Source organism: Electrona antarctica, assembly GCF_951216825.1.
Source record: "Electrona antarctica genome assembly, chromosome: 6".
Lineage (NCBI taxonomy): Eukaryota > Metazoa > Chordata > Actinopteri > Myctophiformes > Myctophidae > Electrona > Electrona antarctica.
Genome location: NC_136811.1, coordinates 40,249,580 through 40,267,924, shown reverse-complemented (window position 1 = coordinate 40,267,924; position 18,345 = coordinate 40,249,580). Strand labels below are relative to the sequence as shown.

The 18,345-nt window shown below is 39.8% G+C and overlaps 1 protein-coding gene across 1 annotated transcript; it reads right to left on the bottom strand.

The window, feature by feature from the left end:
* Positions 1-11,591: 11,591 nt before the first annotated feature.
* LOC306925067 (meprin A subunit beta-like) lies at positions 11,592-16,833 on the bottom strand (the record flags this gene model as incomplete). The annotated part of the gene is made up of 6 exons (XM_079503749.1): positions 11,592-11,955; positions 13,476-13,578; positions 13,790-13,954; positions 14,642-15,355; positions 16,379-16,546; positions 16,692-16,833. The coding sequence occupies 6 exons, from the start codon at positions 16,831-16,833 to the stop codon at positions 11,931-11,933; spliced, it is 1,317 nt and encodes a 438-aa protein (XP_079359875.1). The 3' UTR covers positions 11,592-11,930.
* Positions 16,834-18,345: the final 1,512 nt, after the last annotated feature.

The following is an 18,345-nucleotide window of genomic DNA, read 5'->3' as shown; positions in this document are numbered from 1 at the left end:
GTAACGAGAACATGGAAAATGGATGACACCACCACACACAGTTGAGTTCATTTGAATTCCATTTTGTTTAAGATTTTGTTACCCTCGTTGATTTCAGTAATGTCCTTGTCATCGCCAATATCTAGAGCAACAGAGAGATGATACAACATTGTGAAACTGACAGAAACAACGGTAGGCCTATGTAACACTGAGCACCAGATAGATGCTGTAGGCTGACTGGAATAAAAATCCAAATAAAGTATGCCTATTGGGCCTATTTAAACCCATTTCAACAACTGAAATAACGTAATTTAGTTAATGAATATAAGCTTACCATGGATTGTTTCAGGCTGAGAGGGGGGGAAAAGATTTGATAAAATCAACAAATCAACATTTGTCATGTTCAGATTTAGTGTCATATTGGGATTTATTAAAATATAGATTTATAAACAAAATACAGTTTAAAAATCATTCTGGATTTATAAAATGTCTGTCAGCTAGTGTCAGTCAATAAAGCAACTGTTACAAAGCACAAAATATAGTAGACTGACAGGCTATAGGTATTCTTTCTGAATTCATTAATGTTGCTTATTCTTTATGATCTTAAATAATTGACATGCTTATTTTCATAATAGTAAGTAAGTGTATGTAAATTCCTTTCCGGACTAGTGTATAAAAAATGTTACTCTTACCCTGGAGAATGATGAATAACACAGCACAAGAAGTATAAAAGTATTCATCCTATTCACAGTCCCTTGGTCAGGCATAGCTTTTAAAAACTGGAACGCTGTATGGAATTATTATTAATTATTAATAATAATTATTAGCAGTAGTATAGTAGTAGTAGTAGTAGTAGTAGTAGTTATTCAAGTAATAATTGTAATCAAAAGTTATTTTATTAAACTATGCTGCAAGATTATTCAGTTGATCTAAAGACTATTTTGTAGTTCATTTTTTGATGTATTAAATGTAATTCAATTACATTTAATTAAAGGTTAATATTAGCATGTTGCAAGCCTTCATGTAGACTATGTTTGTCTGTTGCTCAGCAGAATATTTAGGTCTGTGTGGTACAGTTCTGTACGCCGTGCTTATAAGCAGTCTATTTCTGGATAGCCCAAACAGGTTTCAAACAACAGAGGAAGATGACATACCAAATGAGCATTGTCAAAATATTTGGCATTATCCACTTGGTCTCAACTGTAATCAATCAGATACTGTATGCATTTTACTATGATACACCTTTCTTCAAAATCCCAATATCAAAACATATATTACTTAAATAGTAAATAGTAAAACCAACATTCAGAAAATTACACAATAATGTATTTTCTAACAATACCAATGATCTCTGAGAATCTGTGATGATCTGAGAACATCTGTCCAGAAGTTCTCTATAGGTTGGTACAGAAATTTGTGGGATACATTTGTCGCAAAGGAGATATTATGTCAGGGAAGAACTTATGTAACTAGTCTTTGTGTAATGAAATGTGTTATTTTAAACACAATTCCATGATGTGATATATAATATAATATAACTTTTAATCACAGTTCTAATGTTTTTACTTGTCCATAAGCTATAGACAGCATTCCATCAGATGTTTTGCTATTCAATTGTCCATTTAATTTAAAACCGGATGTTTGCAGCAAAGAGTCTCTTTTTAGAAGTCGTGGGAAAATGTACAGAAATCAGCTGTAGATTTTGCAGCTTCAATTATTTGAGTTATACGGAAGAATGTCATGTTGTTTGTTCTTTTGTGAGTTGAATGGACGACCGAATGGAACATTGAAGATGAATTAATTTACAATCAGGCCCTTGGGATCTTGTGTTGAAATATTATGGTTTCTAACATGTGGCTGTTATGACAAAAAAAACAGTGGTGGTGGAAAGTTTAAGTACTGTACTAAAGTACAATAATTATGAGGAATTTGTACTTGTGCTTAAGTATTTCAAATGTCCAATACTTTTGTGTGTTGCAATGTGTTGCATCTATGATGCAACACATTGTGAGCTTGTAGATCTGCTATTTTCAAAACATTTTTATACATTTGAAAACTTTAAATGAGACCTGGGGGGTGAAGTTGTGTTATTTTCCATTATCTTAGCACAGCTTGTGATGCTTCTATCGACCATGGCATTCTTCCAAAACAGTGACAGTGGCATTCAGACGCACTGCCATTCTGACTAGGTGGTTTCCGTGTGCGGTTAGATAATGGAATAGATAAGGGAATCGGAATGGTGGTGTGTCAGAATAGCGGACTTCAGAATTCCGGCGTGTAACCTCTTCTAAAACACCTGGAGGGTGATGTTGGTCATCCCCGACCCTGACTGCCATTAAATGTGACTTCCCTCGAGGTTCAGTTTTGGGGCCTTCTGGTCTGATGCATGCTCTCCTATGGCTCTGTCTTTGAGAAATATATTCCATATCACGGTTATGCAGCTGACAGATTTTTACCTACCTGTGTTCTCTGAAGAACCTGTTTAATGTCTAGATTAGAACAGACAGTGAACAGTAGAACTCAACCTTTTCAGGCTGTGACCCCACAAAAGAATCATATTTGAACTGGGGAAACCCACTCTGATAAGCACTTGGAATTGTAGGCATTACATTTAGTTTGACTCTGTTCCACAGACAAACATTGTGAAAATTGTGAATCTGCAAGCTCACAACGCAGAGTCGTTGTGACTGAGCTTGTAGATCTCTCTTATATCATTTGACAATTTTACCATTGTTTGACCAGTTTTTACTATAATTTGTTGATTACTTTTGATGCAGCAATGGTCTTTCCATTTTTTGTTAAACACTCTGACCGCCCAGGGGTATTTGGAACCATTAAATCAGGGCGCCCAGCGATTTGCAGCTTCAGAGCCTATTTCAAGGTTGCTCCGTGCCATCTTGGAAGTAGCTAGATGTAGCCAAAACACCCTGAGGGGATCGACAACAACTGGAGGTTTGATGACTTCTAACGCGACAAGCGACGGGACCGCGATGGGCCGTCAAAAACATAATCTTTGGTTAGAATTGGAAGCATTGATTTAGATCAAGAGTTATTCACGTTATTATTTTTCATCCCATCCATTAAAATGGAGGGGGACCACTTTGGATGACGTCCCAACCGGAAATGACATCGAATGTTTCCCAATCAACGCTCCCAGACTGTAGAGCGGTGCAGGTGCGCTCGGTTATGAAATGATTAATGTTCCGCGTTTTGATTAATATCCGTTCGGGGTTCTCAGAGTAACTATTTGATAGGACGGAGACCTCCATTTTGGCCGCTCGTAGTGTTAAAAGCATCTAAAAATGGGGGCACGGTGGCATAGTCGGTAGTGCTGTCGCCTCACAGCTAGAAGGTCCTTGGTCCGATTCCCGCTGTGGGCGCTGGGGGCGTGTTCTCTCCTCCACGTCATCAGTGCCCATACCCAAGGTGGAGTTGGAAAGGGCCTTTCTGTGTGGAGTTTGCATGTTCTCACCGTGTCCCCTAGGGTAGGTACACTCACAAAAACACGCATTAATCCTGATCTCTAAACTACCTCCCCTTGCCAGCCGGGGCGCCTGATGGAGGGCAAAGGATCTGGTCGGAATAACGTGTTCCTTCCACACGCTACGTCCGGCCGGGGAAACTCCCCCTGTCAGGTGAAAAGAAGCAGCTTTGACTCCTCATGCATATAAGGCAGCATGAGGTCAGTCCGCTGCCCTCCCCAGGTTGGCAGAGGAAGTGTAGCGCCCAGGATTACATTTCACTGGGTGAAAAAATGGGTTGCAAAATCGTGGGATAAAAATGCTAAATTTAATTTAACATTTTTAAATTTTCACGTTTCCAGAATCGTTTGTTTTTAAAGCCCTACATGGGATAGCTGGCGTACCGATAGGCACAGAATCATCTTATCCCCCGTCAACTTTACACTAAAGGTTCCAAATGTAAACACAGAACTGGGAAAAACAGCCTTTTGTTTTAGTGCCCCAATCACGTGGAATGATTGATCTTAAATGAAAGATCTGCTCTCCCATTACATACGGTCAATTTAAATCTTTGATTGCAGACTTACCTCCAAGTGTCTGCAACTGTTTTTAAATGCATTAGATCACACAATGAGAAAATGTTGCTGTTCTGTTCTGTTGTTTTTTTGTTTATTGCTTTGAAAATGTTGTATTATGTTGTACTGTATCTCACTAGGAATAGATAGAACTTGCACAGCTTTACTGACATATTAGCAGAATATATGAGGCACAATTGTGCTTAATTCTTCGTCGTACGATGAAGTATGAGTCACAGAGTCAGGCTTTATACGCTTCACTAAAAATAAATTCACAGGCGGTGATGACTGTCTGACACCAGCTTCATGGTTCAGATGCTCGAACTGGTCCAATGGCGGCAGGTGCTTTATCAAGCACAATGGTGTTATGCAGACTTCTGTCGATGATGACTGGGGGAAAAATATCATTTGGAGATGCAATGAATACTTGGGAGATAAAATAAATAGCCTACAATAATTATGTAATTGGTTTGTTAAAAACAAATACAATATCTGGAATATTTCTACAATTTCCTGATGATGAGCCTTTACATATTTTCAACATACTGTACCATCCCTATTTTGGGAATGTCATTATAGGTGAACATTGTCGTGCAATATCCCCATCATTGTCTTGTGATTGAGCCCCATCTCAAATGAAAATGTTTTTCTTGTTGTTTTGTTTCCTTCTTAATTATATAGTCTGTGCTGTAGATGTTTGTCATCATTTTAAAATGCTACAAGGATGTGAAAGCACATTTTAACGGAATTACATGACGACATATCTGATTGAGGTGTTCCATTTGTTCCAACATGTCAAACTGGTTTGACACATGAGGGGAAGGAAGTAGGAAGAATTTATCTTAATAGATGCTTGACGTGTGGGATGTTTCATGACCAGATTGATCAATCTAAAACACATCAGTTGGGTCGGTGCAGCATAGATGTGAACTTTGTGAAGGCTGCGTAGTGGACCGGACCTCTAGTTTCATGCTCTAGTTTTTGAAAATGTACAAAAAACATTTAAAAAAAGATCTCACATTTTCGAACTGTTCAAAATAGCAGAACTACAAACTCACAACGTGTCGTGTTGTTATGTGTTGTGAGCTTGTTGATCGGCTATTTCCACTATTTGTCGTCTGACAAAGTAGAGGTTAAATCAGAATGTCTCATCATGAGACATCACTGGTGCCACCATTTGCCTGATGAAGACCTAAAGTAAAGGGTCGGAATGTTGCAGATTTTTTGCCAATTAAATAAAGTAAGTCTACTATGGAGCTCTACAAACAAGTGTATGGATTTTCCTTCTTTCTCTTTGATGTTTGCCTTGATACCGTGACGTCCAGCACCTGGCCTAATTACAGGCAAAAGATGTGCACACAATCCTCTCTGTGAACATCACTCAGGTGAACAGGCTTACAGGCCACGATTAAACTTGAGTGTCCACCCTAAAATATTACACACTTCATATAAAGTGTTGGGTCAGCTACATGTAGCTTAACGTGCCCAACACTGGTTTTAATTATTTATTTGATGGGTTTTTTTCAGTAAGAATTGAGGCTTGAATACCTGCACGTATGTGGAATAAGCAATAGGTCTATTAAAGTTAATTGATAAGCCTATTAGCTATGATTCATTGTTATCTGCAGTGTTGGGCAAGTTAAGCTACATGTACTGTAGCTGACCCAACACTGCAAAACAGTGAATCCAGTCTAATGTAATCCAGGATTACAAAATCATGGGATAAAAAATAAAATTTTAATTACATTTTTTTAAATGTTCACGTTTCAAGAATCGTTTGTTTTTAAAGCCCTACATGGGATAGCTTCTGGCGTACCGATAGGCACAGAATCATCTTATCCCCCGTCAACTTTACACTAAAGGTTCCAAATGTAAACACAGAACTGGGAAAAACAGCCTTTTGTTTTAGTGCCCCAATCACGTGGAATGATTTACATCTTAAATTAAAGATCTGCTCTCCCATTACATACGGTCAATTTAAATCTTTGATTGCAGACTTACCTCCAAGTGTCTGCAACTGTTTTTAAACATGTATTAGATCACACAATGAGGAAATGTTGCTGTTCTGTTTTGTTGTTTATTGCTTTGAAAATGTTGTATTATGTTGTACTGTATCTCACTAGGAATAGATAGAACTTGCACAGCTTTACTGACATATTAGCAGAATATATGAGGCACAATTGTGCTTAATTCCTCGTCGTACGATGAAGTATGAGTCACAGAGTCAGGCTTTATATGCTTCACTAAAAATAAATTCACAGGCGGTGATGACTGTCTGACACCAGCTTCATGGTTCAGATGCTCGAACTGGTCCAATGGCGGCAGGTGCTTTATCAAGCACAATGGTGTTATGCAGACTTCTGTCGATGATGACTGGGGGAAAAATATCATTTGGAGATGCAATGAATACTTGGGAGATAAAATAAATAGCCTACAATAATTATGTAATTGGTTTGTTAAAAACAAATACAATATCTGGAATATTTCTACAATTTTCTGATGATGAGCCTTTACATATTTTCAACATACTGTACCATCCCTATTTTGGGAATGTCATTATAGGTGAACATTGTCGTGCAATATCCCCATCATTGTCTTGTGATTGAGCCCCATCTCAAATGAAAATGTTTTTCTTGTTGTTTTGTTTCCTTCTTAATTATATAGTCTGTGCTGTAGATGTTTGTCATCATTTTAAAATGCTACAAGGATGTGAAAGCACATTTTAACGGAATTACATGACGACATATCTGATTGAGGTGTTCCATTTGTTCCAACATGTCAAACTGGTTTGACACATGAGGGGAAGGAAGTAGGAAGAATTTATCTTAATAGATGCTTGACGTGTGGGATGTTTAGTGGCCAGATTGATCAATCTAAAACACATCAGTTGGGTCGGTGCAGCATAGATGTGAACTTTGTGAAGGCTGCGTAGTGGACCGGACCTCTAGTTTCATGCTCTAGTTTTTGAAAATGTACAAAAAACATTTAAAAAAAGATCTCACATTTTCGAACTGTTCAAAATAGCAGAACTACAAACTCACAACGTGTCGTGTTGTTATGTGTTGTGAGCTTGTTGATCGGCTATTTCCACTATTTGTCGTCTGACAAAGTAGAGGTTAAATCAGAATGTCTCATCATGAGACATCACTGGTGCCACCATTTGCCTGATGAAGACCTAAAGTAAAGGGTCGGAATGTTGCAGATTTTTTGCCAATTAAATAAAGTAAGTCTACTATGGAGCTCTACAAACAAGTGTATGGATTTTCCTTCTTTCTCTTTGATGTTTGCCTTGATACCGTGACGTCCAGCACCTGGCCTAATTACAGGCAAAAGATGTGCACACAATCCTCTCTGTGAACATCACTCAGGTGAACAGGCTTACAGGCCACGATTAAACTTGAGTGTCCACCCTAAAATATTACACACTTCATATAAAGTGTTGGGTCAGCTACATGTAGCTTAACGTGCCCAACACTGGTTTTAATTATTTATTTGATGGGTTTTTTTCAGTAAGAATTGAGGCTTGAATACCTGCACGTATGTGGAATAAGCAATAGGTCTATTAAAGTTAATTGATAAGCCTATTAGCTATGATTCATTGTTATCTGCAGTGTTGGGCAAGTTAAGCTACATGTACTGTAGCTGACCCAACACTGCAAAACAGTGAATCCAGTCTAATGTAATCCAGGATTACAAAATCATGGGATAAAAAATAAAATTTTAATTACATTTTTTAAAATGTTCACGTTTCAAGAATCGTTTGTTTTTAAAGCCCTACATGGGATAGCTTCTGGCGTACCGATAGGCACAGAATCATCTTATCCCCCGTCAACTTTACACTAAAGGTTCCAAATGTAAACACAGAACTGGGAAAAACAGCCTTTTGTTTTAGTGCCCCAATCACGTGGAATGATTTACATCTTAAATTAAAGATCTGCTCTCCCATTACATACGGTCAATTTAAATCTTTGATTGCAGACTTACCTCCAAGTGTCTGCAACTGTTTTTAAACATGTATTAGATCACACAATGAGGAAATGTTGCTGTTCTGTTTTGTTGTTTATTGCTTTGAAAATGTTGTATTATGTTGTACTGTATCTCACTAGGAATAGATAGAACTTGCACAGCTTTACTGACATATTAGCAGAATATATGAGGCACAATTGTGCTTAATTCCTCGTCGTACGATGAAGTATGAGTCACAGAGTCAGGCTTTATATGCTTCACTAAAAATAAATTCACAGGCGGTGATGACTGTCTGACACCAGCTTCATGGTTCAGATGCTCGAACTGGTCCAATGGCGGCAGGTGCTTTATCAAGCACAATGGTGTTATGCAGACTTCTGTCGATGATGACTGGGGGAAAAATATCATTTGGAGATGCAATGAATACTTGGGAGATAAAATAAATAGCCTACAATAATTATGTAATTGGTTTGTTAAAAACAAATACAATATCTGGAATATTTCTACAATTTTCTGATGATGAGCCTTTACATATTTTCAACATACTGTACCATCCCTATTTTGGGAATGTCATTATAGGTGAACATTGTCGTGCAATATCCCCATCATTGTCTTGTGATTGAGCCCCATCTCAAATTAAAATGTATGTTTTTCTTTTTGTTTTGTTTCCTTCTTAATTGTCTCCACCAGGCCGAAGGCATGGGGAGGCCGAAGGCATGGGGAGAGAGTATGTTTTGCACTCCGTCCGTGTGTGTGTGTGTGTGTGTGTGTGTGTGTGTGTGTGTCCGTCCGTCCGTCCGTTACCAGCTAATCTCCGGCACCGTTAACCCGGTCGATGCCAAACTTTGCACACACACTCCCTGGATGCCAACGATGAACCTCTGCCCCACATTTTCCAGAACGGCCTGTTATAGCGCCACCATGAGGCAGCTTTTCACATTTTGTACCTAAAACTGCACCGATCTGCGTGAAACGTTGAATGCACACTCCCTAGAGGCCAAGGACAAACCGTTGACCTGCATTTTCCGCATCTGCCTTTTATAGCGCCACCAGGAGGCCGACTTTTGTAAAACACATTTTTTGATATTACTCCTCCAGATTCTGTCCAAAAATCTCACAAATCGTTACACAGTATCTCTATGGTCATGTGCTCAAGTCGGATCTGTCCGATATTTCATATTCCATCCTAATTGGCTATAATTGGCTTTCACAGTTTGCAAGATTGCCCCGTTTTGAACAAAAGCCTCAAATCATGAACGCAGCATGCAATTTACGTGAAATCTTTCACACATTTTCTTACTAGGCTGAGGAATATATCCCACCCTTTTCACATTGGCCTGTTATAGCGCCACCAACAGGTTGATTTTTGCAAAACACATTTTTGGAACAAAATGCCTCAAAAACATGTTTATATTAATCCTAAACATTTTGCCAAACATCTCAGTCCTATCCTCCTGGTGGAGACCTGTGCCCAGAAGGGCACTTTTTCTAGTTTGTAATTGTCTCCACCAGGCCGAAGGCATGGGGAGAGAGTATGTTTTGCACTCCGTCCGTGTGTGTGTCCGTGTGTGTGTCCGTCCGTCCTTCCGTCCGTCTGTTACCAGCTAATCTCCGGCACCGTTAACCCGGTCGATGCCAAACTTTGCATACACATTCCCTGGATGCCAACGATGAACCTCTGCCCCGCATTTTCCAGAACGGCCTGTTATAGCGCCACCATGAGGCAGCTTTTCACATTTTTTACCTACAACTGCACCGATCTGCGTGAAAGGTTGCATGCACACTCCCTAGAGGCCAAGGACAAACCTTTGACCTGCATTTTCCGCATCTGCCTTTTATAGCGCCACCAGGAGGCCGACTTTTGTAAAACACATTTTTTGATATTACTCCTCAAGATTCTGTCCAAATATCTCACAAATCGTTACACAGTATCTCTATGGTCGTGCTCAAGTCAGATCTGTCCGGTATTTCATATTCCATCCTAATTGGCTATAATTGGCTTTCACAGTTTGCAAGATTGCCCCGTTTTGAACAAAAGCCTCAAATCATGAACGCAGCATGCAATTTACGTGAAATCTTTCACACATTTTCTTACTAGGCCGAGGAATATATCCCACCCTTTTCACATTGGCCTGTTATAGCGCCACCAACAGGTTTATTTTTGCAAAACACATTTTTGGAACAAAATGCCTCAAATCATCCAATTGCCATCAAAGGCAAACATGTTTATATTACTCCTAAACATTTTGCCAAACATCTCACACAGTCCTATCCTCCTGGTGGAGACCTGTGCCCAGAAGGGCACTTTTTCTAGTTTGTCATCATTTTAAAATGCTACAAGGATGTGAAAGCACATTTTAACGAAATTACATGACGACATATCTGATTGAGGTGTTCCATTTGTTCCAACATGTCAAACTGGTTTGACACATGAGGGGAAGGAAGTAGGAAGAATTTATCTTAATAGATGCTTGACGTGTGGGATGTTTCATGACCAGATTGATCAATATAAAACACATCAGTTGGGTCGGTGCAGCATAGATGTGAGGGCTGCGTAGTGGACCGGACCTCTAGTTTCATGCTCTAGTTTTTGAAAATGTACGAACTGTTCAAAATAGCAGAACTACAAACTCGCAACGTGTCGTGTTGTTATGTGTTGTGAGCTTGTTGATCGGCTATTTCCACTATTTGTCGTCTGACAAAGTAGAGGTTAAATCAGAATGTCTCATCATGAGACATCACTGGTGCCAACATTTGCCTGATGAAGACCTAAAGTAAAGGGTCGAAATGTTGCAGATTTTTTGCCAATTAAATAAAGTAAGTCTACTATGGAGCTCTACAAACAAGTGTATGGATTTTCCTTCTTTCTCTTTGATGTTTGCCTTGATACCGTGATGTCCAGCACCTGGCCTAAATACAGACAAAAGATGTGCACACAATCCTCTCTGTGAACATCACTCAGGTGAACAGGCTTACAGGCCACGATTAAACTTGAGTGTCCACCCTAAAATATTACACACTTCATATAAAGTGTCGGGTCAGCTACGTGCCCAACACTGGTTTTAATTATTTATTTGATGGGGTTTTTTCAGTAAGAATTGAGGCTTGAATACCTGCACGTATGTGGAATAAGCAATAGGTCTATTAAAGTTAATTGATAAGCCTATTAGCTATGATTCATTGTTATCTGCAGTGTTGGGCAAGTTAAGCTACATGTACTGTAGCTGACCCAACACTGCAAAACAGTGAATCCAGTCTAATGTAATCCAGGATTACATTAGATAATTGACACTGGGTGAAAAAAATGGGTTGCAAAATCGTGGGATAAAAATTAAAGATTTAATAATTTTTTTTTAAATGTTCACGTTTCCAGAATTGTTTGTTTTTAAAGCCCTACATGGGATAGCTTCTGCCGTACCGATAGGCACAGAATCATCTTATCCCCGTCAACTTTACACTAAAGGTTCCAAATGTAAACACAGAACTGGGAAAAACAGCCTTTTGTTTTAGTGCCCCAATCACGTGGAATGATTTACATCTTAAATTAAAGATCTGCTCTCCCATTACATACGGCCAATTTAAATCTTTGATTGCAGACTTACCTCCAAGTGTCTGCAACTGTTTTTAAACATGTATTAGATCACACAATGAGGAAATGTTGCTGTTCTGTTTTGTTGTTTATTGCTTTGAAAATGTTGTATTATGTTGTACTGTATCTCAATAGGAATAGATAGAACTTGCACAGCTTTACTGACATATTAGCAGAATATATGAGGCACAATTGTGCTTAATTCTTCGTCGTACGATGAAGTATGAGTCACAGAGTCAGGCTTTATATGCTTCACTAAAAATAAATTCACAGGCGGTGATGACTGTCTGACACCAGCTTCATGGTTCAGATGCTCGAACTGGTCCAATGGCGGCAGGTGCTTTATCAAGCACAATGGTGTTATGCAGACTTCTGTCGATGATGACTGGGGGGAAAAATATAATTTGGAGATGCAATGAATACTTGGGAGATAAAATAAATAGCCTACAATAATTATGTAATTGGTTTGTTAAAAACAAATACAATATCTGGAATATTTCTACAATTTTCTGATGATGAGCCTTTACATATTTTCAACATACTGTACCATCCCTATTTTGGGAATGTCATTATAGGTGAACATTGTCGTGCAATATCCCCATCATTGTCTTGTGATTGAGCCCCATCTCAAATGAAAATGTTTTTCTCTTTGTTTTGTTTCCTTCTTAATTATATAGTCTGTGCTGTAGATGTTTGTCATCATTTTAAAATGCTACAAGGATGTGAAAGCACATTTTAACGAAATTACATGACGACATATCTGATTGAGGTGTTCCACGTGTCAAACTGGTTTGACACATGAGGGGAAGGAAGTAGGAAGAATTTATCTTAATAGATGCTTGACGTGTGGGATGTTTCATGACCAGATTGATCAATCTAAAACACATCAGTTGGGTCGGTGCAGCATAGATGTGAGGGCTGCGTAGTGGACCGGACCTCTAGTTTCATGCTCTAGTTTTTGAAAATGTACACAAAACATTTAAAAAAGATCTCACATTTTCGAACTGTTCAAAATAGCAGAACTACAAACTCACAACGTGTCGTGTTGTTATGTGTTGTGAGCTTGTTGATCGGCTATTTCCACTATTTGTCGTCTGACAAAGTAGAGGTTAAATCAGAATGTCTCATCATGAGACATCACTGGTGCCAACATTTGCCTGATGAAGACCTAAAGTAAAGGGTCGAAATGTTGCAGATTTTTTGCCAATTAAATAAAGTAAGTCTACTATGGAGCTCTACAAACAAGTGTATGGATTTTCCTTCTTTCCCTTTGATGTTTGCCTTGATACCGTGACGTCCAGCACCTGGCCTAAATACAGGCAAAAGATGTGCACACAATCCTCTCTGTGAACATCACTCAGGTGAACAGGCTTACAGGCCACGATTAAACTTGAGTGTCCACCCTAAAATATTACACACTTCATATAAAGTGTTGGGTCAGCTACATGTAGCTTAACGTGCCCAACACTGGTTTTAATTATTTATTTGATGGGCTTTTTTCAGTAAGAATTGAGGCTTGAATACCTGCACGTATGTGGAATAAATAATAGGTCTATTAAAGTTAATTGATAAGCCTATTAGCTATGATTCATTGTTATCTGCAGTGTTGGGCAAGTTAAGCTACATGTACTGTAGCTGACCCAACACTGCAAAACAGTGAATCATAGCTAATACGCCTATTAATTAACTTTAGTAGACCTATTGCTTACTCCACTGTACGTGCAGGTATTTGAGCCTCAATTCTTACTAGAAAAAAACATCAAATAAATAATTAAAACCAGTGTTGGGCAAGTTAAGCTACATGTAGCTGACCCAACACAACGTTATGTCAAATGTGCGACAACTAGTTGCCATATTCTCAGTTAATTGTTGTTCATGTTATCCAGAAGCCGTTTGTGGACTTACTGTGCACCACATGGGCTCTTATTGGCATGGTTCTTTGTAGTGAAGTTGGTTGGCTTAACCTTGGGACATGGGAGTGAGGGTTCATTCTGCAGATTTGAAATATCTGGAGATAAAACACATACAGTTAAATGAGACAGTTAAAAGACATAGTAAAGTTAAAGGTAAAATATGGGTACCTGTGGTGATCTAGTGTAAGGAATCAACTCAATATTGACATGAGTAACAAACTACTAAGCACTTATAATTGCTGAAAGCTAGCTGTTGTTTCCCCCCCATGTGCTGTTGAAAAATTAAAATATAACAATTTATTATACCTTGCATTGACAAGAGGAAAATAGCACTGCCACCCTTCAGATAATTTCTAGATCTCAGTAGGTCGAGGGTGAAGATTGAGTCATAGCCAAACCCGGTGTTTACATACAATCTCTCTCCATTGACTCTTCTGAGTTTTCCAACTTTACGAGGGTTGTCAGATTCCTCTGGAAAATATACATACAAGAATATCAGCAGAGACTGTAACACAGTAGTTGACAAATAATATTGCAGCCATTATTTGCTTGAGACATCACATAGGGCTCCATGTTCGTTCAATCTTTCTAAATACACTGTTTGGGGATTTAGCAGTGAGGAAGGGGTGTTCCCCCACTAAAGTTGGTATTTTGGTTACCTGTCTAAATCCCTAAAACACCTCCGTTACCCGTTATATTATGCATAGGTTACAAAGAGATGCAATAGGAGAATAAGGAGAGATGAGGCAGCCTGATTAGTCTGTGCCTGGACATCTCCATTGAGGCGCACGCCACTGGTCACATCCCAAATGTATGTGACCAAAATAGCAATTTAGGGGAAAGCGTGCCAACACGCCCATGACCACAACTCTAGGCGTAAATACCGGTGTCGGCTAAATAGATAGCGGGTGACGCTGGACCAAAATACCATTAAGGGAGTCACAGAGCAAGCTCCTATACTCGTAATCTTCGGGTAGCGGCTGCATTGCGGGCCGCATCGCGGGAAACGGCGGCGACAAAAATGGAGCCCTTAATGTACAGATTTTTGTCCCCGGTGTATCATGGCCATAATGATAACAGATCTCTTGAGTTACTGCATTTCAAACGATTTCCCCCCACAGCACTGAAACTGCTCATAACAGATGTACGTACACTCACCTAATGACGGATCAGTGGTAATGGTGATCTGTTTAGACATCTGCTGCTGAATGTGAGGCTCCTGGTCCAGCAGTACAACAGTCACTTGCCTCCATGGGCATGGCCACTCAAGCCTGTCGTCATTATCACCTGACACCAGCTGCACGTAAACCCCAAAGAACAGTTCTTTGAGAATAACGGTCACTATGTAGGCATAGCCTTCGGGAGAGTATGTCCGAGGGCTGGGCAGGTACGTATTGAAATCGCTGGTCGTCAACAATTTATCAAAGTCCTTGATCTGCCATACACGATGTGGGCACTCAGTCTCAGACAGGTTGATGTCATCGATGGAGATGCCTCCCGAGGAGATACCTGCTCCTTTGCGCACCTCAAATTCCACCTGGAAGGTCTTGTTAGCATCAAGAGGAACATAGTGAAGTTGCCAGTCAGCCATCGGCGGATCTGAACTAGAAGGGTCTAAACTAATCCCGTCTTCCTCCTCCTTGTCCCTCTCAGAAGCGATCTGTCCCATGAGGCGGGGCATGCCCATGGAATCCCCTTCGTTCTGGAACTCTCTGATCCAGATGTTGAGCTGGTCGGATGGGCTCCCGCTGTGATAGTAGTAGAACTGGAGACACTGGACGTGGCAAGTCCTCCTGGGTCTGAATGTCTTGGTCTCCAGCCATGCAGAATCCCCTGTCTGGCCAGATGCAGTGCTGAAGTGCATAAAGTATCCTGTGTGGACAAAGTTTCAGTTTTGACCATTTTCAACAAATGTCTGGTGTTCAAATTTCAAGAGGGGGAAGGGGGGTTGGAATTAGTACTGTATTGAGGTTGATGCATGTTTTTGTTGTTATTAAAATCCCTTTTCTCAAATGCACACATTTTGTAATGTTATCGTCCTAGTATATCAATGTCCTATATCTATAAATCTACAAATATCTGTGGATGTGCATCTGTCTGTCTCTCCTATCCAGAGGGGATGATTTTAGTGTGACAAAAGTGGTGTATTTTGATTGGGCCTTTTGACTCAAACTTTAGGTGTTGCAGCTGTCCATGCTCAAACATACAAACACAGACATACATACATACATACACATACATACTGTACATACACACATTTATGCGTAATGGAGCGGTTCAAAAATACAAAAATACACAGGGAAGACATATTTGAATATTATAACCACACCGGGGGGAATAATGTTAACTCCATAGTCACACACAAAACCGAAAAAGTACAAAACTATGGCACTCCATTCTTTAAGTGAAATTAACAATGTGACTCCTTTCCGTGTGCTGCTAGTTGCTACCTTGTCGTGGTGGAGAGGCTTGCGCGCCTCCGGGACTCAGAAAGCTTTACCGGAGGAGACAATGTGACTGTGTCTGTGTAAGATGAAGGTCTTACCAGTGGCGTGCACAGACATTTAGAGGGGCAGGTGCTCAAGTTAAAAAAGGGCACCTTGTGCAGCGCGTGGAACCGGCCGGTTGCCTTAATCCATTTTGGGCGGGAACCCCTTTTGGTGTTAGCATTATGTTATGCTTTAGCTATTAAAAAATAGCAGATCTACAAGCTCATAGCGCGCCACCGAGTGGCGCGCTATGAACTTGTAGGTCTGCTATTTTTGAAAAATCAAAAAAAAAGTAGAAAAAAAAAAGTTTTTTTTTCTTTTTTTTCTCAAAAGGGCACATTGCCAAAAGGGCAGGGGGTGCTCTAGCACCCCCTAGTGTCTATCTGTGCACGTCACTGGGTCTTACCCTGGGTTTTGTTACCCCCACTGATGTCCATGAGGGTGTGATCAGCGGAAGGCCCTCCAGCAGCTGCCGTGATCCTCCTCCAGCCTAATGAGCCGTGTGTGCAGTGACTCATCCCACACACGTTCCCATGGTTAAAGTCGCAATGCTCCAGGAACGATATGGATGTATCTGTGGCAACCAAGCAATATATCAATACATAAAATAGCAAAATAATACATTTCAGTTACTTTTTCTACTCATCAAACGTTTGGACAAAATAATGATGATAAGAAAAAATAATTAAAAAAACAGCATGAAATCTGCCATTCCTTACTACAGTTATATAGTCGGTTCAACTTTAGGGCATCATTGGAGCTCATCTCTATACGCTGACCAATCTTATTCTGGTATTGTGGAAGCTTTGTTACAATGGTGTATCCGCCGTTTTTGCTCCAGAATTTGGCCCCGTAGTGCATGATTGAATTATAATCATACGGCGTGCCAAGTGTTGTTGATGTTCTTTTAGACAACTTTATGAAATTGCCCTCGTGACCTGTAGGTGAGATTGTTAGGCACATGAAACAAGTCCTGTCAAATTGCTTGTATCGTTACAATGTTTTGTTACGTTTTTCTGACTGAATTCAGATTTGGAGGCAATCATTATCGAGATAACATTATATGCAACAAAGTAAATAGTGTAATGATGTCAAATCTCATTCAACCTCGTTCAATGTTGTCATAGATTATGGTGATATAATCATCTCTGTCATATCTGGACTGTTCATGCCAGAAGCCCAGAGCATGGAGAAACTCATGTTCAACTGTGCCAGGATATCCGCATCCTTCACCAATAGAGATCTCCTGGCCACCTTTAATAATTTTGCCAATATAGGCGGCACACCTGTAATGGAGAGAAGAGTGGGTCAGGAATCTCAAAATGGACCAACTGACAAAACGAGGATGCTCTAGGTCCCCGAAAAGGTCAATAATGTTAATGTATGTGTAAGGGGGAAAAAAAAGTATCACCCATGATTCTTTTCCACACTAAGGTAGTATTCTTGAGAAACCCTGGGCTTGAAGTCAACACACGATTTCAACCTGAAATGTTCAAAGGCCTGCAGAATGACCCCTTTTGTGTCCACCGCTGTGTGCTCATGGAAAATACAATATCGAATGGTCAACCAACTGATCTACCATGCATGAATCTTGTCAGTCAAATGTTCACTGTTGGTCATAGCTTTATCCATGCATGCCTTTACAGTTTCGAAATCATTAAAGGTAGGGAAGTGATTATTTATTTTCTTTTTATCTTCCCTTTTAAGTTAATGCTCTGATATTGCTGCAGAGCAGGGCCCAAAAGGTAGCCCGAGATCTTTATAAATAAAAATCACAAAACTCCTCTTTTTGCCATCACGGCTCCCTTCACGATTTCTATTGCAGGAAAACCCACAATGCAATGCTTTGTTTTCAAGAGTGTTGTGAGTAAACGGCAGTAGCATTACAAAGTTATATAAAAATGTGCGTGGCAAAGAATCCAAAAACCTGGCACTTCCATACAGAATGGGAGGACCATTTTCCCCCCACTATTTCCCATTCCAAGTGCATTTGTCTTTGCCGTTATTCCAAAGCCCCCTCGATCTTGTTGAGCTGGTCATTTTAAACGGTAGTTCTAAAGTAAAACAAAGTGTGGGCACCCTGCTGTAGAGCGTTTGTTCAGTTAACATGGTCTCCCCATCTCTCCAGACATGTCCAGGTGTAAGACCAATTCAATTTTATCGTGTTTCAGTGTTGATTCTGCCCGCCTATTGCTTCCAATTTAATTAGCTTATCCTATATCCTGAGTTATTGTATAAAATTGGTTTCCTAAACTGAAAATGTATTTTCTTTTTACTAAAGCTGGAGAGACAGGGAAACACCTGAGTCTATATAGCAATGAGTATAGAGCTATTTAACCCTTAAACAATCACTTACTGTGCCTTTAATACCGA